Source organism: Trachinotus anak, unplaced genomic scaffold (genome assembly GCF_046630095.1).
Source record: "Trachinotus anak isolate AG129_WGS33_773 ecotype Australia unplaced genomic scaffold, CSIRO_AGI_Tana_v1 ptg000025l, whole genome shotgun sequence".
Classification (NCBI taxonomy): Eukaryota; Metazoa; Chordata; class Actinopteri; order Carangiformes; family Carangidae; genus Trachinotus; species Trachinotus anak.
In genome coordinates this window covers 14280127-14302911 of record NW_027273876.1, presented here as the reverse complement: position 1 = coordinate 14302911, position 22785 = coordinate 14280127, and the positions used below count along the sequence as shown (strand labels likewise).

Genomic DNA, 22785 nt, shown 5'->3' with positions numbered 1-22785 from the left:
AAGCACAATTGACGACATGTATTCTGACTTCATGCAGCTTCTTGATCTTGAAGTTCAAACAGATGCCTTTGTTCTCAGGTCTGTGCAAGCAGTTGGTGGTGGCTTAGATGTTGAGTTACCTGTTACAGGGGATGCACTTGATTATATATTAATAATTTTTATATGTTGAAATATTATGGGACCCATCTTTATATCTCTATAAGGGGTTTTTTCCAGTATAGATATGATGTGGTTTGAGCTAAATAATCATGTCGGGTATGGTATAAAGCACATAATGTTGATTGTACATCATGTACACAAAGGTCAGAGGTGTGTACATGCGACTTCCCGAAACACGTTCCTCACAGAGAAACGGCCGAATGAGCCAATCGGAGACCTCGTTTCATCGCAGGTACCCGGATGTACCCGTGGGGCAATTAGCTACGTCATTGTTCACCGCCGGACACCCGCTGGAAATAAGGAATGGATTTACAACCGCTATTAACGTATTCGTAACAGATTCCAGGTGAGTGTGTTGTTGCTCATACGATCGTGTGACAGTTTAACTATGCAGTCGTCACAATTTGGTGGGCCTAAGCCTCAGAGAGTCGTTGTAATACCCTTACACCGGTTCTCTGTCATGTCGGAGAGAGCAGCGCAATGAGCGCACACAGCCGCCGGTGTCGAGCCCCTCCTTTCTCTGCTAGCAAGATGCCCCGTTACCCCGGCCCAAATATCTCAAATGTAAATTATTTTCGAAGCGGAAGCAGAAAAGTGTTCTCAGACATTTGCAGTGAATGGGTATGTTGTTCTCCGCCATGTCAGAGAGCGCCCATCGTGCCGAGCTAGCTAGCAGCGTTAGCATCAATACTGCCGTACGAGCGCCGCCGCACGCAATGCTAGCTGCGTTCGGTGGCTATGTGTTACGTCCACCGTTTCCATGGTGTTGGAGGCTTCTCGAGCCGCTGGCTTCTTATTAGTTATTCTGTTCCAGTCTTCGACGAGAAAGGTAATCTTTTATTCGGTGCTCTGTCTCCCATTAGGGCTAACGAAGCATTAATACGTGTTTTATTGAAGTTTAGCAGCGCTGCGTGTTAAAGGCCTAGCAGCCGTCTGTTAGCCAATGTGAGCCAGTCTGCCGGAGCAGGTGGGAGGGAACAGCTGCTGTTTTAAACGTGCTTCCGACCAGGATATTTCTTTGGTTGCGTTTTTTAACCAGTAACATTCACTTTGTAAGTTTCATCAACCAATTTACATTTTAGGTTTCATAAGACGATCGATTTGAACATATTATTTAAATTAATGCATTCCTAGTGTTTTCTGACGTTTGTTTTGTAGCGAAATGAATCCTGCTAGGTGCCCATAAATGGCTGTCACTGAGATCTAAGTAAATTTGTTATTGCATGACAAATGCTACTGTTAATTCATAGCTTTAGTTAATAAATAAAAGTTTGATAAGCGCGATCAGTCAATTAAAGCTTTTCTCCAACACTAAGCCATTGTGGTCATAATCATAATACACAATGCTAGGTGTAATAACAACATATAACAAGAATTCAGTGCTGAGAGATTCAGCTATTTCTAACTGCTTCCTTTGAGATTGGTTATACAAATAATCTACTGTTTAAAAAAAGGTCAAAAAAATCTTAATCTTGACCGTGTTTTACTAAGTGCTAGATAAAAGTTAAAGTGGATAATTCAGATATTACAGGTTACTTGATGGCACTTAGTTGTTGATCAGTTGTGACAAATAGTGACATGTTAGCTATGGCATTTAGTGGGTTTAATTTCAATGGAATGTAATCTAATTTAGTGAAATGTAGAAAGGTCTCTTAGAGCAAAAAACATGTATAATCCACTATCTATTTCACCTGTATAGAACAATCCAACAAATTAGGTTAGCTAACTGTATGTCTCCATATATATATATATATATATATATCCTTTTTAAAAAAGGTATTTGAGTTTTATCACAATAAACCACACACAGATCTACATCTAAAGAGACAACATTAATTAAAAACAAAAAAAGCTTGGAATTTATCTGTATTTCATGCAGATCCTAAAGTACAATTGCTTCTCTGTTCTTCTCACAGCAATGAACAATGACCATAGTTGACAGATCTTCAGAAAAATCTGACCACGAGTCAGTCGGGTGTAAGCGATCCCCCTTCACCAGTGGAGACGTGGGGATGGACAGCAGCTGTTCCAGCAGCTGGGCAATGGGCCCTACCATGCCCAGCGACTCTCCGAGGCTGAAGGCTCCAGGAGGCTGCCTGGGCCCAACACCTGGAGCTGCCGTCTACAACAGTACTCCTTCCCCTGTGGACCGGCCCAAGGAGCAAGGTAAGAGCAAACAACAATTATGCATGTATTTAAGACTAATACCACTGGCCAATATTTTCCCACTGCTGATGTACAGATGGCTTGCTACAAATGCTGGTACAAAACAAAAAGGTTTTTCAAACATCTAACATGTATTATGTTGTTTTACATAAAGACCATGTCACTGGTTTCCATTTTCTTTTGCTGGCTGTGATGATTTAAGAGACTTACCCTTGCAAGCAGATTCAGAACTGTTATCTGGAATTTTATACAGAAGTAATACAAAGCTGCACTGATGAAGATAAACTTTTGTTTTTGTTTCGATACAAGAGTGTGACACAACTGGTTTTGTGGGTGTTGTGTTGCTGCTTCCACTCTACTTTCATTCATCCAGTTATATAACTAAGCCAGTTTTGAAGTGGGAGCATGATCAATCATTTGAGCTTGTGACGCAATTCGTGTTTGGATATAAAGAGCAGCAGGCTGACTTGTTTTTGCGGAAACAAAAGAGAAAATAAACTGTGTCTTTATTTTTTTTTCTTCAGCTTGTTTTACAGTCTTACTCAGTACTCAGAATTACATTATATAACTGATTAGAGTGATGGGTACAACTGTAAGGTTCTGATGTTCATTTACCATGTGTAGGTCTGTACTTACATAAAAAATGTAGCATATATACAGATACTTGTTGATGTGCTGGACCTGGCAAATACATTGAATCTAATTTTAGCAATGGTGTTGCCTCTGTGTGTGTCCAGTGATAAGTGGTGGTGATGGCATTGACTTGCCCCAGAAGGTCCTCTTCCCTCCAGAGCGGCTCAACCTGAAGTGGACCCAGGTTCACCGCATTGGTGCAGGCCTGCAGAACATGGGGAACACCTGCTTCCTCAACTCAGCTCTGCAGTGTCTCACCTATACCCCTCCATTTGCCAACTACATGCTGACACGGGAGCACTCTAAAACATGTGTGTAATTGTACATCATGAAATTGGTCACTTTGGCATTATCTATGAGCTACTTTCTTGCCTGAATCATGTCTTACTGGTGTGTTTTTGTCCATCTGTCCCTGCCACAGGTCATGAGCCAGGGTTCTGTATGATGTGTACCATGCAAAACCACATCATTCAGGTTTTTGCCAACTCTGGCAATGTCATTAAGCCCATGGGTGTGCTCAATGAGCTCAAAAGTAAGTGATTGTCTGTAAAACCTTGAACAAAATATTTACCTAAAACGAATGACAGGAGGCGCTGTGTGGCTGTTTACCTTTTCATTTTGGAGGGAAATCTTCTAGTGAGTGTTAGAAATCTGGTAGTACTAACCAAGCTTACATATCGTACTGCTTTGTGTTTTTCCCCGTGCAGGGATAGCAAAGCACTTCCGCTACGGAAGCCAAGAGGATGCCCATGAGTTCCTGCGGTACACAGTGGATGCTATGCAAAAGTCCTGCTTACCTGGAACCAAGTGAGTTCCTTCCTTAGCTGTGTATGGAATAAGAAATGGATAACACACAAACACATGTTTACTTTGAAATTTTGACAAAAATCTTCTGATTCATTAGATGGTTATTTATTAAATTCTAATATATGTCATGAACTGAAGTCAGATGCGTAGCATTAGAAGGAAATGTATGAAAACAGTAGAGAGCCATTGCCAAGTAGGTTATGTGCACACAGCTAACATACAACAGTACAGCAGGGCATGCTTAACAGATACACTGCTGACCAGTGTGGTTCTCAGGGATTCTTAAAAGTGACTTTAAGAACCTCAAGTATCAAGTCGATTCTTATGCTGTACTAACAGGTGGCCTCTTAACTAGTAACTCTTGCTCTAATTCCTCCCTGTCTTACTCCTGCTTTTGGGCTGTAATATTTTGTTTGTGCAAAATACTATAAAGTTACTTTGTTTTCTCTGTACCAGTATAGCCTGAAAATATTTATTTATTTATTGGACTAGTAAGTCAGACAGTGAATTATATCACTGCCTTTTTGGGTTGTTTTTTTCCTCATAATATTTATCTTTGTAACAGATTGGACAGGCAAACACAGGCAACCACTTTCATCCATCAAGTATTTGGCGGGTACCTAAGGTCCAGAGGTAAGTTGTCAGTGTTGATTTGTTTCTGCTACTTGACATCATGTTTTTATGTTTTACAACTTCTTATAATAACACTGATTTGTCTTTTTCAGTTAAATGTTTAAACTGCAAAGCAGTCTCAGATACATTTGACCCTTTTCTGGATATTACTCTGGAAATTAAGGTAATTAAATTAAGTTACAGTCACTTGTGAGTCTGACATGTCTCTGTTATACTGCAATGTGTAGCAAATCAATTAATTCAGATTAAATGATGAATCGTTAACAGCACCAGACCTCAAAATTGATTTGTCTCTCCATACAGACGGCTCCCAGTGTCTCCAAGGCTCTGGAGCAGTTTGTTAAACCAGAGCAGCTGGATGGAGAAAACGCCTACAAATGCACCAAGTAAGTTGTTTGACTAACAAAAGGAATTTAGCAAGGATGACAATTGTTTTATTTGTGTCTTTTTTATATGTCAGTTTGTTGACTAACGACTGAACATTTTTCCCCCTTAGGTGCAAAAAAATGGTCACCGCCTCAAAGAGATTTACCATCCACCGCAGCTCTAACGTGCTCACCCTCTCACTTAAACGCTTTGCAAACTTCAGTGGAGGCAAAATTACAAAGGTACCCTGACAGACATGGACTAATATATTCAAAACCATAGCCATAGATAGTAAGTGAATATTTGATGTCGGTTTGATGTTAATCAGCTGTTCTGTGGTCAATAGGACGTGAAATATCCAGAGTACCTAGACCTGCGGCCTTTCATGTCTCAGTCCCAGGGAGAGTCCCAGGTCTATGGGCTGTATGCTGTTCTGGTCCACTCTGGATTCAGCTGTCATGCTGGACACTATTTCTGCTATATTAAGGTACTGGCACTGCTACAGATCACTGTTCTAATCTATCAGGACGCTGTTGTTGCCAAGTGCACATGCACATATTTATCTCTACAACACCATCAGCAACTCACTTTATCAGAGTTGAGTCCAGAGAAAAATGTTTTTCTGGGTTCTCATTTTAGAGCATACAAAAACTTGGAAGAGTATACAAATGTGATTACTCTATAATATGTCTGACCACATGTTTTAATATGGTGATATTAATACCCAGTGGTCAAAAATGTCACAATGTTTATTATATCTAACAAATCAATTTCAGAAACTGAGAAAAGCAAAACAAACACAGATGAATCTATTGTGTCAATCCTGCCAACTCTTCTGTTGTGTCTCACAGGCAAGCAATGGTCAGTGGTATCAAATGAACGACTCCTCTGTGTCTGTCAGTGACATCAGGTCTGTTCTCAACCAGCAGGCCTATGTCCTTTTCTACATCAAGTAAGTAAACCCTAATTGTTTTTATTTATTGTTTCATAAGCAAGTATAGAATTTAACAAAAGTAAATTTTTATTGCATCATTCTCCGCTCTCACTCAGAATATGCTTTTTATTACTCTGGGAAAATGTCACATTTTAATGTAATTTCAAATACAGTTGATGTTACCTTAATATTGTTTTAAACTGCACCCTTGCACTGAGATTTCAAATCTGGTTACACACCAAACTTTTTTTTTTATTTGTTGAGAAAATAAAGTTTTACAAGTCTTGAAAAATGAAGCTTGGTCGCTTGAATGTTTCCCATGTTTCCCATTGCTAATGTCTCTTCCTTTTGTGCCATCAGATCTAATGATGTGAAAAAAACAGGGGACTACAGTCACATGAGCCATAACCCAGGAATCCCTGGTCAGTCGTCTCCACGACCTGTGGTGATACCACGCATCAACACCACCGTCCACCACAACAACATTGGCTTCATAGGTCCGCAGCTGCCCCCGCACATGACTAAGGTACTGCAGACATGCTTTCATCTAACTGCTTGTGATTTGAACATATTTAAACTATGTAGCCAGTGTTTGACCTATACACTCAAAACATGTTCTTGTGTCCTTGTTTGCTCCTCAGAGCGCTCTCCATGTCAATGGGAATGGATCTCTGAGGGACTATCCCACAAGCTCCAAGCCCAGCACCAGCAGCAGTGTTGTGGGAAAACCTAGCCATGGACTGGCCTCTTCCTCTTCCATCTCCCACTCTATCAGCCGGCCCACAATGATCCCAGACCACGACAAACGCCAGAAGCTTTCATTCTTCATTGGACAAGGCAAACAGAACCGCCCCTCCTCCTCTTCCTCCTCTTCCTCCTCCTCGTCCTCATACAGCCAGCCGTCCTCTGCCAGCAGCAGCTCCTCCTCCAGCTCTTTATCCTCTTCACAGTCTACCTCAGATGTCCACTCAGAAGTTCGCTTTGTTCCACGTCAGCTTAACCATGTTAATGGCACGTCTTGCAGTAACGGAGATCACCACACCGGAGGAAATGGTGCGTCATTCCTGGTGCCGTACGGCCAAGAGTCTTCAGAGGAATCGGACCAGGAGAACTGTGGCGCTCTGGATAACGGCTGTTTAGCTAAGCCGCATGTTAATGGAAACAGCACAGCAGGAGATGACTTTGATCATTCTCCTCAAGCCACAAATGGAGAGTCAGGAATACATCATAATGGTAACGGATTAAATGGATCAACCTATGGCGTCTCTAAATCAGGCCAAAACGGGCACCATTATGGACAACACAAAGTCAATGGACACAACACCTCTGAAAAAGTAAATTAAATGCTTTGTGTTTTTACATCTCTTTAAAATATCTTGATTATTTGCATAAACAATAGTTTTAAATTAATAATAACCTAATGTTTGTGCCCGTCAGATCTCTGGCAGTAATCCTGGAAGTGTGCCCTCTGTGGCTACCATTGCTACTAATGGAGTGGATGGTGACCATGGTCAACCAAGGTAAGGTGGCATTCTGACATTGAGGACAAAAGTTAATGCTGTGCCAACCGAATATTAAAAGTTGAAAAAAATCTCTTAGGAGTAGTTACGGAAATAACTATTGCTTTATTGTAAAAACTACTTGGTTGCATTGAAATTTTTTCTCACAACACCCTCACATTTTGGTGTAAAGCTTTATTTATATGCTTGTCTGTCTTGTTTTTCCAGCAAAGAGGAATGTGATTCAGCCTCATCCCACCAGGCCGGTTCTTCTCAGAGCGTCCATCCTGCTGCCAGTGAAAGCCAGCACCTCTCCACTTCTCACACAAGGGCTAAAACTGTGTCTGAACCCCTGCTTCAGAATACAGCATCCTCCGCTGTCAGCACTCCACCTTCATCTTCTGCTACAAAGACCCATTCTGTTGGGTCTCGAGAATCTGCTTCCTCTTCTGCACATCATGGCAACCCTGCGGCCTTATCCACCCCACCGGTCTGCTCCCAAAGCACCAGTGGGGCATCTGCTGCTCCACAGAAGGTTAGCATTAGTGGGGCTGAAGCCAAGGATCTACCACAGACAAATGGACCGTCAGCAGGGACTGAAGGACGCACAGATGCTAAGGAGCAGCACCAGTACAAGCCCAGTTCGAGAGGCAATGAAAGACAATCTTCCCGAGACAGGGAGAGAGACAGACTGCACTCTGACTGGAGCAGAGACAGGGAGAGACACTACAGGGACAGGAGTCAGGAGCGAGAAAGTGACAGTGATCGTCATCGATACAGGCGGGACTACCGAGATCAACGTTACCATAATCGCTCGTATAGGGATCGTTTGCCCCCTCATGATCGATACTACAGGGACTGGGACTCTGAGCGACGCTATGAGCGAACTGTCCACCATCCCAGGGAGCGCGATCGTGACAGGTGCTCTCACCATTACCACTACTACCACCACCACAGACCCAGAGAGGACTGGGACTCTGAGCGGAGGGGACACGGTTATTCATACCGTGAGGAGACTCACAGTCGCTGGAGGGGGCAGCAGGAGAGTCGAGAATCCCGGCTGACGAAGGACAAGAGCAATGGCAGGGAGAGGAACTATTACCCTTCAAAAGAGGAGACTTCCTTGCCCGCCACAGTGCCAGAAACATCCTCAAAGTCCAAGGGCTCACCCGAGGGGGCTCCTCTCTCCATGTCTAGATCAGATCCAAACAAGGAGGATCAAAATCATAAGAGGACTACTGATTATCTGGGCAAGGAGAGAGACGACAGTTCTGAGGCCTGTCACTCTAAAAAACACAAGAAGAGCAAGAAAAAGAAGAAATCAAAGGATAAAGACAGACATCGTGAGAGCAGGTGAGTAAAACTATTGACAATCAATAGTTTAATCACTTTTTACAGCAATAATAGTGAAAAAATGCAGACTATTGGACTATATATGGTTTCAGCTCATAAACTCATCAGCTCATAAATAAGATTTTGTTACTTTTCTTTGTCATATAAAAGTAAACTGTATATTTTTGGGTTTTGGACTTTAACTTGAGAAATCAAGACCTTTGAAGATTACACCGCAGACTCTGTTGTTGCGATGGCTTTTTTTTTTTTTTTTTTTTTTTTTGATATATGATAAATTAGTAATGAAAGTAACCCTAACTGTGAGTTGTGGCCTTAGATTATTTGTTTTTAGCTGATTTAAATTGTGGATTAAGAATAATCATGTCTTTTCTGTCTTCCCCTAGAAGTTCTGACATGGATTCAGACAGAGCCAATGAAATGAAAAAGAAAAAGAAGAAGAACAGGAGGCAGCGGGACAGTGAGGCCGAGCAGCACAGCCCAGGAGCCACTCAGAGCCACAAGAACAGAAGCAGCGAGGAGAGGGAAAGCCGCAAGCGACGTCACCATGACACCAAGGACGCTAAACATGACAACGGTTTTTCACCAGAAAAACGCCGGCGCACAGACTACACTGACGGCAGCAGTGACCATCTACCCGCCTCCCATCACACCTCACCCACTAACAGCTCAACTCACCGCCATCTCAACGGATACACAGGTATTGCAGATTTTTCATATTCAACGTCATCAAGAACCATCATAATGCTGAACTTAATGCTGCTGTGGAGCTTGTCGGTTTAACTCGTTGATCTTGTTCTGTAGGAAGCGGTTACAGCCGAACCAATGGCGACTCCCACGGATTCTCCAGTGGCGTAAAGCACTGACTCGGTGAGTGGGTGTTTTATTTAATGATCATCACAGTATGCTTTAGTGCTGTCAGTGCTAATAAACAGGACGAACTCTCAAATAGGGACAATTGTTTGAGCTCATAGCTCTGCAAACAAATTGTATTTCTCATTTCTTTCATTTCTTTCTCATTTCAGACACATCAACACCATTTTAACAACAGCAGAGGAATGACATGAACAACTTTTTGACATGGTGCTTCTTCATTGGGAATATATTGTATTTTTACCACAACTAAAGTGTTTTAAAATGTTCAGAAATCTTTTTTTAAGGCATTGATTTATTTGCCGCAATTCTCCTAACTATGGTTAAAAAATAAAACTGTCACCTTGTTGAACATTTATGATGAAAAATATTAATATATACTTGTATGAACACAAACAAAGCCTGGAGCTTAAACATCTCAGCTGCTGCTCAGTGGAACTCAGGACTTGAAAACTTGTTAACATCCATCACAGATATCCACATGCTTCAATAAGAATGAAACAAAAGGGAAACTGCCTCTGAGAACTGTAAGGCATCATGTAATCATCATAACTGCAACTTTAAGATGTCACCATATCTACAGAGCTGCAAAATGTTTTGTTTTGTTTAGGGTTTTTTTTTTTTTTTTGCAATTTGCAATTTTTTTTGTTTGCTTAAATCCCACTGGGAGCAGACAAACTGAAGGAGGGAGAGATTTGTGAATGAGGCAGACCAGTGCAGTGGTGGGAGCAAGGCTTCGCTGACTGATACCTCCACTTTAACCCTGGACAGACTTGAGGACATTTCCCAGCTTTTTTTCTCTCTTTTTTTCCGTTTGTTTCCATTTTGCTCTGAAGCCTAAGATTCACTCTTTGTAATTTTTAAACTTTTTCACAAGGTGCGGAGATTTTCCTCTACATCCTGGCTCTCTCTCCTCTCACACATTCTTTTTCTTTTTAAATGTTCAAAAGGAAAAACATCAAAAATTTGTTATCATGGCTGTGGACCATTTGTGTTTGCTTTTTAATGAAAAATACAGTTTGTGTCTTCTAGCATCATAAAAAAATACTGTGAATTTAATTTTGAACTGTACTATCAGTTACTTTTATACATAAAAGTCCTGTATCAGGATTATCAGTAGATGTTATGTTGTTTTGCTTTGTTTTTAGAAAAACCTGTTAATATTGACCATATTCTTTGGACAAAAGACAATAATGAGTATGGTTAGTTTTTTTTGTTTGTTTTGTTTTTTGTTTTTTGTTGTTTTTTTTTCAATTTTAGACAGATGTTGAAAAACTGCTGTTATACCTTTTAGTTTAGCATGTCAGAATTTATACATTGTATAAGGTAAAAGCCTTAAAATACATTTGTTAATGTCTGAAATTGTAATTTGTTCTCGGTCTTTGAAGTTGTTTACAAGTTGCATTGAAATGAATGAAAAATTCTGATTGAGACAAGTTGCCAGGGATTTTTGAAGAAGCTCCTGTCTGCATTTATGTTATATAGAATAGACTGATCACATGTGAGCCTCTTGTTGAACAAACTTTCCACTACAGTGAAATTCTAATACAGTCAGATACAGTGAGCGAGGATGGAAGCTGGTGGCACTTGTCTGTATTCGGGTTTTCTGTTTTATACACATACTTCTCTACCGGTCAGGGTCAGCGAGACGGCTCGGCTCACTATCATTTATTCACAACACTGTTTCCACATTTGAAATAACCAAAGACCTGGTAAGTTTTGTTGAGTCGAGCTCTTCTCACTGAATTCACACAAAAAGTGTTCTCTGATCAGCATGTATTTTTATTCAAAGTCTTCATCAAAGTATTCAGGAGCAGTTTTTAACCAAACCAACATCAAACCATGTTTAAACCTAAACTGCACCACCTGTGGGTTGGTTTGATCAGTCTTGGGGGGGGGGGGAAACAACAAAAAAAAAAAAACAGTCCTTAGATTCCAGTTAGCATTCACATGATTGGAGCTCAATTTTTCAAGGGTATTTTTAAACCCACTTATGTCCGATGCTCTCTCAGCATACTGAGTTTTTCTTTCATATCGCATCATGTATTATCTGATCCTTAGTAATAACACAGTGTGAGGAGGTTTCACTGCTCTGCACAAGGTCCCTCCTCCACTATTGTAAACTGTTAGCTGTTGAACTAAAAATGTGAACGGGTATAGGCTATGGCCATTATGATTTACATGCTACATAAACACAACAAAGAACAAAAAAAAAAAAAAAACTATGTACATTATATACTATACATGCATAATGTAAGTTGGGGGCTGCCTCTTTTGTTAAACAATAAGAAAATAAATACAAAAGAAATGAACTTGATCACGGAGGTGGATCTTCAATACATAACCGTACAGAACTTATATATGATGCATATTATAGCTTTTTCAAACTGTGGCCACTTAAAAGGGTCATTACACTCAATATATGTTAGGTATATTCCCCGAACTGTTTGCTTCTTTGTTGTCAAAGAAAACACAAAGGGGTGCACTGTAACTGTAAAAAGAATATGAGCCTAGGTTTCATTTTCTTGAATAAATCAGTGTTGCATATACAGATACAGTCACTTGAGGGCTAACAATCAGACCAGCTGATTTAAAAGCTTGAGGCTTCCTGTAGTTAGAGGATATTATAAAACATTGTTGGGGTTGGCAAGGACGAGAGGTGAGGATGAAGTGTTCACTGGCATCTGGGGGTGTGGCTGGCAAAGAGCAGATAACCAACCAGGCGAGCCGCTCTGGATGAAGGTTCAGGTTTGAAATCCTCACTATCTTTTTGGGGTGCCGTAGATGTAGTTCCTTATGCGTCCAGCAGAGGGCAATGTCACCACAGCCACATTAAGTCCTGTGTTTCCAGTCATGGCTGTTCCGCCAGCCCTCATCCTGTTGTCCATTAACATCCAGTTAGGTAAAGATTTTTCGATTCTTTCCATACTGCACCAAAGTCTGCACCAGATGAAATAAAACCCTCTCGTTCACATCAGTCTATAATTGAGGCGCAGACCATCTTCAGGTGGAAATAAACTGGGATCAGTTCAGTCTAAAAAACTCCACCTGTGTCTGCTGCTCCTCCAGCCCTGAAATAGCAACTGGGAGTCCTTCGTAACCCATGTAGCACACACACACATACACATACACACACACACACACACACAAGGACTCTGCTGGTCACAGAAACAGTGGTTGAAGATGAGGCGGTCATCATTTCTTATTTGCTATCCTCCGCTTCCTGGTGGCCAGCATGTCGTAGAAAGGATCCCTGCTGATGCTGGCTCTGTGGAAAGAAGACACGAAGGAGCACGTCACCGATCAGCTGTTTTCAACTGTCCACATCAACCCAACACACACTCTTTCGTCTCCCACTGATTTTAAGACTGACTATGGGTTTGTTTGTAGGCCTGTTATGTCAAAAAACACTCAAACCTATTGCGGAGCGTACAGAAAACAACACTACACATGATGTTTACAGCGTTCGGGGGCCTATTTTGGGATGAGATTCAGTAATTTCTCTGTGCACTAACCTGACCTTAATCTGTCTTGTCGCTATCAGTCAGTGCATCCTACCCAAAACCCATCATGTCTTGTGCCTGCGCTGCATGCCGGTGGGTTTAGACAGAGAGAAACCCATTTGTTTTGATTCTGACTGATCAACATCAAAACACGGTGTTTACTGTGATTTGTTACACCTCCGCAAATTTGCAGAGCTAAAAATATCTCAACCTCTCATCGGTTATATTATCCAAAGGGAAAAAACTGACACACCAAATGACAGTGCACCCAGCAACGCATTCAAAGCTGCATCAATTAGCCTTATTTAAGGCTGTCAGTCAAAATGTAGACAGGAAAAAGCAAAAAAAGCCAGATGACCATTATGGTTTTCTGCCATTGTTGATTCACTAGATTTCCAATGCATCCATGTAAATATGATTGTTCTTGTTAGCTTTACTTTTTGTTTAGGGCGGATTTTTCCTTTAATGCTGTGATTCATTTGCCGTTTTTGGTTAAAAAAAAAACAAAAACAAAAAAAAAACAAGCTACATATAAACTTTTAGGTTTATATGCTAAACTTGTTAGATGTTGAGCAACATTCACATTTACTTTGGAATGTGTTTCTGGTCACCTAATAAATGTTAATGCCAATATTAACTTTCCTTTCAGTTCTGTTTTGGTGTCCACTAACTCCTATCTGGCTCTTTAGAAGCTAAATGCTAGCTAGTCGCTAACTCTGCCTGTCATTTTGTGTTAAGCGGGTTGACAGCCAAAAACAACGCAATGAGAGCGAATCAAAACAATGAGCTGAAAGACACTAAAACACTTCACAGATCCGATGGGGTCGTCACTACAAGCAACACCTTCACATTACACATGCGTTTGATACATTGTTATTATAAAAAAAAAAAAAAGGATTACAGCTGCTTTAAATTGTTGTCAGTGTGTGTGGATGCAGTTCTCCAGCCTTCCTTCATATCCTGATGTGTTGTCAGTGTCACACTAAAGATGAGAATAAAGCTGACTAATCCACAGCCTTCCCAGCAGCAGAACACTGGACATGCAGTCCTGTACGTGTCTGTGTGCACACACGAGTTACCACCAGAGCAATTCCACCCTTGCAGATGAGTCAGGTGTGGATATAGTGTGTGTGTGCGTGTGTGTGTGTGAATCTGCTGACCACAGGACAGTCTGCCACCGCAGCAGCTGAGTCAAGTGAGAGTGTGGTTCAGTCTGTCTTGCTGAGTCCAATCTGTGATCTTTATCATTCCAACAACAGGAAGAGGCTTTGCTTTAGGAGACAGCACTGCTGGTTCACACTTGTGCTTTTACACTAAAAGCCCTCTGAGGCGTGCAACAGGAGTGTGAAACCTGTAATCCAGGCCGTGTGTCATCTGAAGGTCAACCGACTCTAAATTTGGCGAACCCGAGGAAAACGAGCACCTCTCTCCTCTTTGAAATCACTTTAACTGTACATGAAGCAGCCTCACCTGAACAAGACTGCAGTAACTAAGCTGAAAAACCCATCCCTTTCATTTAATGGATACACATCTGTCAATGCTAAGTGGTTTTTTAATCTCATTAGGACATGGGAGGACTGTGTAATATGATTTTTTCCTCCGATATTGATCATATTTGCCAGTGAAGGTGCAGCTGAGTGGACGATAACCAGCGAGCTGATCAATTACCCACTGGGCCCAATTTACTGCTGCACCTCCACTCTCCTCACAGGTTAACGAGGCAGCATTTGGATATGACAAAGCAGGTGTAAAGCCTGCCAAAACACTTCTGAGAGCGCGACTGAGTGGGTGTGTGTGTGCATGTGTGTTTTATTTGCCGAGCGCTACTCAATGGGAAGTGAGCTTATCCAGCAGAGCAGAAATCACCTCTGAGTGTTATCTGTGTGGAAGTGTGAGAAACAGAGACACATTTAGTTACCAGCGTGTGTGTGTGTGTGTGTGTGTATTTGTGCTCATGTGCACATTTATGATTAAGCTCACAGCTCTGTGTGTGTGTGTGTGTGTGTGTGTGTGTGTGTGTGTGTAGGTTTCTCATAGTCAAGGTCAGACATGAGAAAGGCCCACATGGGAGCAGCCCAGTGTTGGCTAAGTGCCCTCTCAGTGTAAATGGATCCACGCTAACGTGCCGCCTCTTACTTGATGGATTTGATCCACTCCTCCTTCTCCTCTGGCGTGGGGGCTGATATCCTGTACACCACATGGTTGCCCTCAACGACCCGCCCGTCCGCCTCCGTCTTGCAGGCCTTGATCACCTGACCTTTGTGGTTGGGGTTGTAGAGCTCAAAGCAGTTCTGGGAAGAGATCAGGCATGCAATACATACATAACATCTCTGGGAAAATATAACTTTTTTTTGGTTTTTATAGAGTTTATGTGGTCTATGTGGATTTAAAAGAGGTGAGGATGGATTTATTTGGCGTGGACAGTGTCTGGAGTTGCTCCTTACAGGTTTCCTGGGCTCGTCCACCTCTCTGATACTGAGGTTCTCCAGAGGAATAATCCCACGAGGCTCTTTATCCTGCAGAGACACACACGTACAGAGACTCAGCATCAACATGTCACTCATTCAGAATGCACAAGTCTCTTTACCGCCATCTAAGATCAGGACAAGAACATGGACAATATCAGTGTGCAATGAGGGCGTAAATGACACATAGTGTGTCACTGTGGAAGATCTTCCACTCTTTACCACACACGTGGCCCGAACAACGGTCTTCATTATTCAAAGCAATTTCAAGTTACAGCAGCTTTTTTGATGTTACACGTGGGTCCTTTTCTTTGCACTGCAGCAAAGTCAAATATTTGAACTATTTACTTTAAATTGAGCCTGACAGCAACTAAGTCAAACAAATCAAGGTGGTGATTAAAGCACACTGGAGGTTTTTATTCATACTGGTCATGTAGGGGACAGCACCCGAGGGAGACGTAACCCTACACTCTCCATCCTCCAGCGACTGCTATTGTGTCTGCGGGGCCAGATGTGAAGTGTGTGTGCGCGTGTGTTGGGGTGGGGGACCTTGAGGAACAGCCCCGTGTCGTGCTTGTCATCTTCCTACTAATGAGGGGGCACAGCAGGGGAAGGAAATGCTCGGGGACGGCTGCTCGCAGCTGGCTGTGTGTGTGTGTGTGTGTGTGTGTGTGTGTGCCTCTTTGAGTGTGTGCCCCACTGCAGAGTGTATGTGTGTGTGCTGAGGGATTGGTACATGTATGTGTGTGTCTGGGGAGGGTGTGTGTTCTCAGAATTAGGGATGCCGGGTTGCTGAGGTGAAGCGTGGGGTGACTCCCGCAGCGGGTTGGGGGAGGCACATGGCTTACGGCGAAGCAGGGGCCAGATGTGTGCCACAGACTTTGCAGATGTTTCCCATGATGCCTCATGTTAATTGCTGGAGTGAGGTTCATTTAGGTCAAAGGAGCTACATCTGTTAAAGAGCAGAGCTGGAAGGCAAAGACCTTTGCCGCTGTCTTTAATGGTGTGTGTGTGTGTGAGTGAGAAAGAGACAATGATGACATATGTGCCCTTTATTTTTATTATGTTTCTATAAAGATAGATGTAGCCTCTGTAAAGTCACCCATAGGTTCCTGAAGAGCGGTTTTGAAGCTCAGAGTGGGCTGATCCGCCGTCGCCACCTTGGCAGTGCCTCACTCTGCCTAACTTCCGGCTCCAAAATCAGGCAAAGAGGTGGGGCACGTTCCGAGTCTTTGGTGCGTGCTGTGGTTTGTGACAACTGTGCACTCACCCACGTGTCACTTAAAGCAGCACGCCCTCAATTACGCATCACTTGAAGCATTCAGAAAATTTATAAACAGGTGAGTTGTATATAAATTCACCCAGTTATCATAAAGGGGGAAATTAGCTATACAGACCAAAACTGTTTTTTGCACCAGGCTGTAAAAATGTTTATTTCTGCTGTAGTGAAGTTGGGCATTTTAACATGGAAGCCTATGGGAAGGGACTCGCTTCAAGGAGCCAGCCTCAACCAGCCATACAAGAACTGCAGTTTTTGGCGCTTCGTTGTTGGCTTCGTTTTTCAGCCCTGGAGGTTACCACAAGACTGGCACTATGTGTACAATTTAAGTTGGCAAGATGTGATGACTTCTTTGAGTCCTGTCTTCACTGTGAGTTGGCCAATCAACTAGTGGATTCTCCAGTGTAGTGACCACTCACGGCCAGGAAACAGTTCAGCACACGCAGTAACCCTCTATTCAACCACAAACGATAACGTCCTCTTCATTAAAATGTTTTTTTTTTTATTTTATTTTATTTTAAGCTGCAAAAAAGATAAATATTTGAGAAATGTGCATTCTGGTAAACGACAAAAGAACCAAGATTGAGTCTCAAAATAGCTGTCATTTGCATGTGATAGAGTCCGCTTCAACACAAAACACACATCTGCCTACTTACTGTTGTGTATTCAAAGTAGTAGAGGCAGTTGTCGGTCAGAATGAACCACCTTCTCTTCCACGTCTTCACCCGGCCGCCTGCGGAGAGAAACACACAGCATTTGATTTCAAACTGAAGAGGTGACATTGTTTGTGCACGACTAACCTTTGGGAGACCTCAGCTCCACGTGCCACATCTGGTTCTGATCAACATGTCTGTGTGTTATTAGGCTCAATCAGAGGCTGGATCCTCCCCTCCACCAACCGCTCCCAGTCCTCAGAGACCGATGCCTGAGAGCTCTGCAGGCAAGCAGTGTGGTGTGGAGGGTTGGGGTGGGGGTTCTAGTCAAACACTGTAGGAATAGTCTAAACAAAAACTCTCCATCTGCCTTAATCATCAGATAAAAGTGGATTATTGGGATTATTGGATCTTCTGTTTATTACACCATCGGTGACGCAATGAACAATTTACCTATGTAATCAAAAAAACATAATGTGGCTGATGTCAATGTACAGTCTGCAATATGTGCACCATAATAACATGTTTGCTGACTTTACAGAACAAGCAGAAAGCCGCTGTTACTGATGTAATCAATATGTAATGTGCACCTGACCCAGATTTTCATTCTATACTGCTCTAAAGCCCAACATCCACGCTGCATTATTTACGAGCAATATTTACTTTAACATGCAGCCACTGCATTTTACTCACTAAACTGGAACGAGCATGAAAAATATAATCTACTCTTATTGGGTAAATGTGGGTATATGTCTTATTCTGCTACAGTTAACCATAAGGCGGTCTGGAGAGCTCTTTATCCCCCTTCGCCATATGTTTCGTTTCATCCTTAAAACCTGACATTGTTATGGATTTCTACTGCAGGACCTTCTAATGAAGATTTATCCTTCAGCTGTTTGTTTATAGACACTCCAGAGAGAGAGTGCAAATAAATGTGGGAAGGTTCAAAATTATGCTCAAATGTCAGGGAGTAGAAAGTCTCACATTGGTCTATTTTTATGATTTGTATTATTGAACCAGATAAATAATTAAAAAAAAAAATTACCCATGAGTGTAATTTAGTTGTTGAATAAATAAAGTCCTCACCTGTTACATTGCATAGCGTAAATATTCGTACAGAATATATTTATATATTTTACATTTTCTATATTTTTTGCACTACATTCCCCATGTCTTTATTATTATTGTAAATATCCCACATCTTTGTTGTATATATTTTATCTTCATTTTATTTTAATTTTTAACTTTTAATTCTACCTTTAATTTTACTCTAAGTCTATTTATGTTACTGTTTTGCACCAAACACCAGCACAAATTGCTTGTATGTGGAAACATACTTGGCAATAAAACGGATTCTGATTCTGATTCTGAAGAGTCACAATATTTTACACTGACTGGGCATGTATCTAATATAAATGTTGATTACATGGTACGTTTGTCGGTTTACACACTGAACGCTTTACAGAATTAGCTTTTTTTTCTACATCTGTCTTTGTCTCTTTTCTTTGATGCCTTAACTCCCACAATTTTCTTACAACATGAACGGATGACTAACAGAGTGCTCAGTGTCTTTGGCACCTACCAGCTCATAGGCATCCTGAAATATATTCTAAGAACGTCTAAATGACTGGATTTTATTATCATGCTGGATGATGATGGATTCAGGCATAGCAGCGGGCTCAATCTTAGTTAATAGTGTAGGTGTTATGAGAGCTTATGGAGCTTCACAGCCTCAGTAGTGTAGCTGTATGTCATATTGAAAATCTTCCCATCATTAAGCAGGGGCTCCTCTGGTGGAGCTAAAATTAGCAGTGTGGAATTCACTAATGGGAAAAACTGAATCTAAAATGATCTGGCAAGTGCAGCTAGTGGAATAGAGAGCAAAAAGAGAGAGAGAGAGAGAGAGGGAGAGAGAGGGAGGGATCCGTGAAGCAGCAGTGGGAGGTATGGAGGCCTGTAGGGCAGTAACAGAGGGACAAAAATGAAAAAGGGGCAAGGGTCTCCTTTATTTCACTGCATGACCGGTCACGCAGCGGCACGTACGCATTCCCACAGCGCAGATTCAAGCAGCCCATTCACTAAAGCTCGAGCATGACTGCATGTTCTGGCAGTTAGCTACACAGGAGCTGCATGACGCGCAGGGCAGCCTCTAAAGGTACAAAGCATGAGGGAACCTGTTCAGCGGACCCCTGCAAGCTTTTTTCAGGAAACCCACAAGCAAGGAACTTACGTCAGTCACTTATGTCAGAGCAATGCAGGTTATCGTTGGGTAGAAAACTCAAAAGCCTGTTTGTTTTGTTCAGAAGATTTGAATTAGTCTTTTAATGCTTTTGTCATTGTTGTCATATAAATGCAATAATCTGCTTATTAGTGCATGGCTCTGACATGCATGACATGGTATGTTCTGTGAAAAAAGGAAGGATAATAACAGGGACGTAGCAAGTGACACAGAGGTTTGATGAGGTGAACAGCTATCTTTAATGCTAAATTAGCATATGCACCAACTGAGACGAGCCCTCAGCGTCATCCACCTCGTCCAGAGCCACAGGAGGAATGCAGCCAGTCCACATGCAGAATGAGAGAGATCATTGACCTCCAACCCGCCTTTCCTTCCAATGAGATAATCCATAACCTCGCAGTGCCATCACTTATTTGCCCAGTAACAGCTCTGATACAACAAGCCAATTAGATGAGGCGGCTAGCATGTTCAGGGGCCCGGTGTGCTAAGGAGATAATGGCGGCCAATGCCAATATAATGAGGACCCTCTGTGATGAACTGGGTGGATGGAGGAGGAAGGAGCGTTACCTACCTCCTAATACAGAGATTTAAGAAGGAACAGCCATCACAGAACAGAATGAAAGAACAAAACACAGGGTGAAAGGGTGAAAGGTTAGAGAGGGAGTGAGGAACAAAAAACACACAGGGACACAGAAAAACTGCGAGCACAAAATTCACCATGACAGAGAGACGCAGAGAGAGAGAGAGAGAGAGAGAGAGAGAGACGTTGAAATCACAAAAAGGAGCGAGGAGAGACAATATGAGACAAAACAAAGAGGAGAGGTCATGAAATGAAGGACGAAGAGAGAAAAGACACTTTGCAGTTGCGTCACAGATCTTCTAGCAGCCTGTCTGGTGACACTGTGAAAGTGGACAGTTTCCTGGGCAAAAATGGGCAGAAATCATGAGCTGACAATTTATTCATTTTTCTTGTAGTTCTAATTAATGTCACTATCAACATTACAAGTTTGGTGAGGTAGATGATTCCCAAATTTCCCTGTTCACGGCACAGTGAATGAATGGATATGCCTTGATGACTTGCTAGCTAGCTAATCAGCCATAGGAGTTTGATGGAGTGTGATCACAGCGGGAAAATGAACACTAAGTGTCATTAAAATAATAAGATGAGTCATAAATTCACTCAATATTTGAGTGTGGTGCTGAAACACAGGCTGTGTCCGCAATCACTCACCACTTCCTATATAGTCCACTATGTGGTGAGTTCACCATTGTGTAGTGCTGTTGAGCGTGTGAGTCCTAAAACTCGGACATTAGTCAGCATTTTTAGCACTTCCTGTTCCCTCATTCCAAAGTCTTACTCTGGGTTTCTGGTTGGATGGCTTTTCACTTTTTATTCTACAACATAAAATACTTGAGTAAATACCTCAGTCGAGATTTCTTTAAGCTTCAACGTACACTAAAACAGGACGATTGCTAACAATGCTAAATGCTAAATGAGACTACAGAGGCTGTTGGGGACATTAAACATCATCACACCGTATATGAAAAACGATCTGCTCACCAGCCCGTCTTTACAGCCTCACTGTGTTTATATTCGCGCTTTTGCAAACTATCACTATACTGTTTATAGCCTAACACAAGCTAGTGACAAAACATGTAAGTATCATAAACTTTTTAGTTTCTGCAGTAATCGAAAAACCCATGTGAAGATCCCACGGGCATTTTGCTGAGGGAACCAGGGTGACGTAACATCTGGGTTGGCCTACAAAAATACATCATCCCTGCAGCACTCTCCAGTGGACTCATAGCATCCCGCAATGCATCATGACAAGCAGTGTACAACCGATGATCACTAACCAAAGCAGTATATACCATCATGCATCATTGTGCTCGTGCCGAAAGAAAGAAAAACAGCGCAGAGAAAATTACCCGAGGAGTGTCCGAAGGTGGTTTTTCATTTTACTGATGAGTGATTTCGGATACAACCCGTTTTGTGCCCCAGTGTTAGTGTAAAAGGTTCATGTTGTGTTCAGACCAGGATCAGCCCTGTGTGAAAAAAAATGCTGCCTCCTCAGTCATTTGAACGAGGCCACAGCAGGGGGTCAAAAGCAGATGGCTCCAGCAAAAAAACAAAAAGTTTAACCTAGGTCAACTTTTGCCACAATGCCATGCAATGTAATGTCATCTGGCTCTGACCAAAGAAACGGCATAGTTCACCTAAACTACACTCACAAATTTACTTTGTGAACAAATTCATTGATTGCAGTGGTTCCAGTCGAATGAAATTATTTTCATTTTAACTTTTGCTGTTGTAAACGCTGGTGTAACCGGGCCCTAAATATCAGGCTTCTCCATGTGAAATTGGTGTTAGTATCAGCTCATGATATCTGTCAGCATATACCTGCATCATTTCCTGTTAGTAAGAATGTAGCACAGACAGTGACCTAATGTTTAATTCTGCTAAAACTGAAAAAATTCTACATTAAGTAAGTTAATCAGCTATCTGATGTTGCCCAAGAGCTATTGTCCTTCAACATGGCCACCTGAAAGCTCATCATACACAAGTCACACACAAACAAACAACACAAGCAAACGCACTTCACCAGGGAAATGAAGGTCACTGCTCATTAAACTGATGTTGAGGTCCTCCTGACTTAAAGCAACATAACCGAGTTTACTTTTGCAACTCTGTATGCACATACCAAGCTTCAAGAGCCAGCCTTCTCTGTCGGGGTTGAAGAATGTGTGCGTCAGATCATTCCCATCATCCTCTGGGATTTTGAAGGGCTCGTTTTTGATGCTGTCGTAAAGGTTCTGCAGAGAGGGGATGAAAACTATTAATCAAATGGGGAAATAGTGGAGGAAAAGCGTCAGTCGTATGGAGTAAGCGTGACAGAACGGTTACAAAGATCAGTCATCACACACCAACACACACACACTACTATAGACAAATCCTAACCCTAAGAAGCTCCTCTGGCAGATCTCCTCCTTCATTAATGCCTCTGTTCATGGAGATAAAGCGCTCCACGGGGGGCTTGTCTCTGACGTTTGGGTTGTGTAGGCTGGTGTTCAGCATGATGATAGCAAACGACAGCACGTAGCAGGTATCTGAGAGCAACAGGAAGGGAAATAATTGGGTTACGAAACTGTAAATCCTCCACAAAGACCCCATTTACACACAATATTAAGACAGGATCTACATATCTGTGGGATAAATTCATATGTC

At 42.0% G+C, this 22785-nt stretch overlaps 2 protein-coding genes across 5 annotated transcripts in view; one reads left to right on the top strand and one right to left on the bottom strand.

Moving 5' to 3' along the window:
* The first annotated feature begins 375 nt into the window (after positions 1 to 375).
* usp42 (ubiquitin specific peptidase 42) lies at positions 376 to 11317 on the top strand. Of its 4 annotated transcripts, none has more exons than XM_071463517.1 (18): positions 376 to 505; positions 2076 to 2325; positions 3063 to 3269; positions 3380 to 3490; positions 3666 to 3765; positions 4331 to 4398; positions 4491 to 4561; positions 4702 to 4784; positions 4895 to 5006; positions 5111 to 5251; positions 5616 to 5716; positions 6059 to 6224; positions 6340 to 7032; positions 7136 to 7218; positions 7426 to 8550; positions 8937 to 9247; positions 9352 to 9417; positions 9573 to 11317. In XM_071463517.1, exons 2-17 carry the CDS (start codon positions 2085 to 2087, stop codon positions 9411 to 9413), a joined length of 3675 nt encoding a protein of 1224 aa, XP_071319618.1. In that variant the 5' UTR covers positions 376 to 505; positions 2076 to 2084; the 3' UTR covers positions 9414 to 9417; positions 9573 to 11317. The 4 variants fall into 4 exon arrangements, with proteins under 4 accessions (XP_071319618.1, XP_071319614.1, XP_071319617.1 ...); XM_071463513.1 differs by having other exon boundaries at positions 8934 to 9247; XM_071463516.1 differs by lacking the exon at positions 376 to 505 and adding an exon at positions 553 to 988 and having other exon boundaries at positions 8934 to 9247.
* LOC139609228 (cytohesin-3-like) overlaps positions 11180 to 22785 on the bottom strand; it is a 32059-nt gene continuing 20453 nt past the window's right edge. Inside the window, exons 8-13 of the mRNA XM_071463528.1 lie at positions 22519 to 22667; positions 22262 to 22373; positions 17324 to 17400; positions 15368 to 15439; positions 15060 to 15214; positions 11180 to 12688 (exon numbers count right to left, since the gene is read on the bottom strand). Coding sequence (XP_071319629.1) covers positions 12616 to 12688; positions 15060 to 15214; positions 15368 to 15439; positions 17324 to 17400; positions 22262 to 22373; positions 22519 to 22667 — 638 coding nt within the window. The 3' untranslated portion in view covers positions 11180 to 12615. The remainder of the gene's footprint in view (positions 12689 to 15059; positions 15215 to 15367; positions 15440 to 17323; positions 17401 to 22261; positions 22374 to 22518; positions 22668 to 22785) is intronic.

Excerpts from the sequence above, each read along its gene's own strand:
- usp42 (XM_071463513.1), top strand. The coding sequence starts at position 2,085 with ATGACCATAGTTGACAGATCTTCAGAAAAATCTGACCACGAGTCAGTC. Across the intron at positions 4,399-4,490 it reads CGGGTACCTAAGGTCCAGAG|TTAAATGTTTAAACTGCAAA; the intron begins GTAAGTTGTCAG and ends TGTCTTTTTCAG. Across the intron at positions 6,225-6,339 it reads TGCCCCCGCACATGACTAAG|AGCGCTCTCCATGTCAATGG; the intron begins GTACTGCAGACA and ends TTTGCTCCTCAG.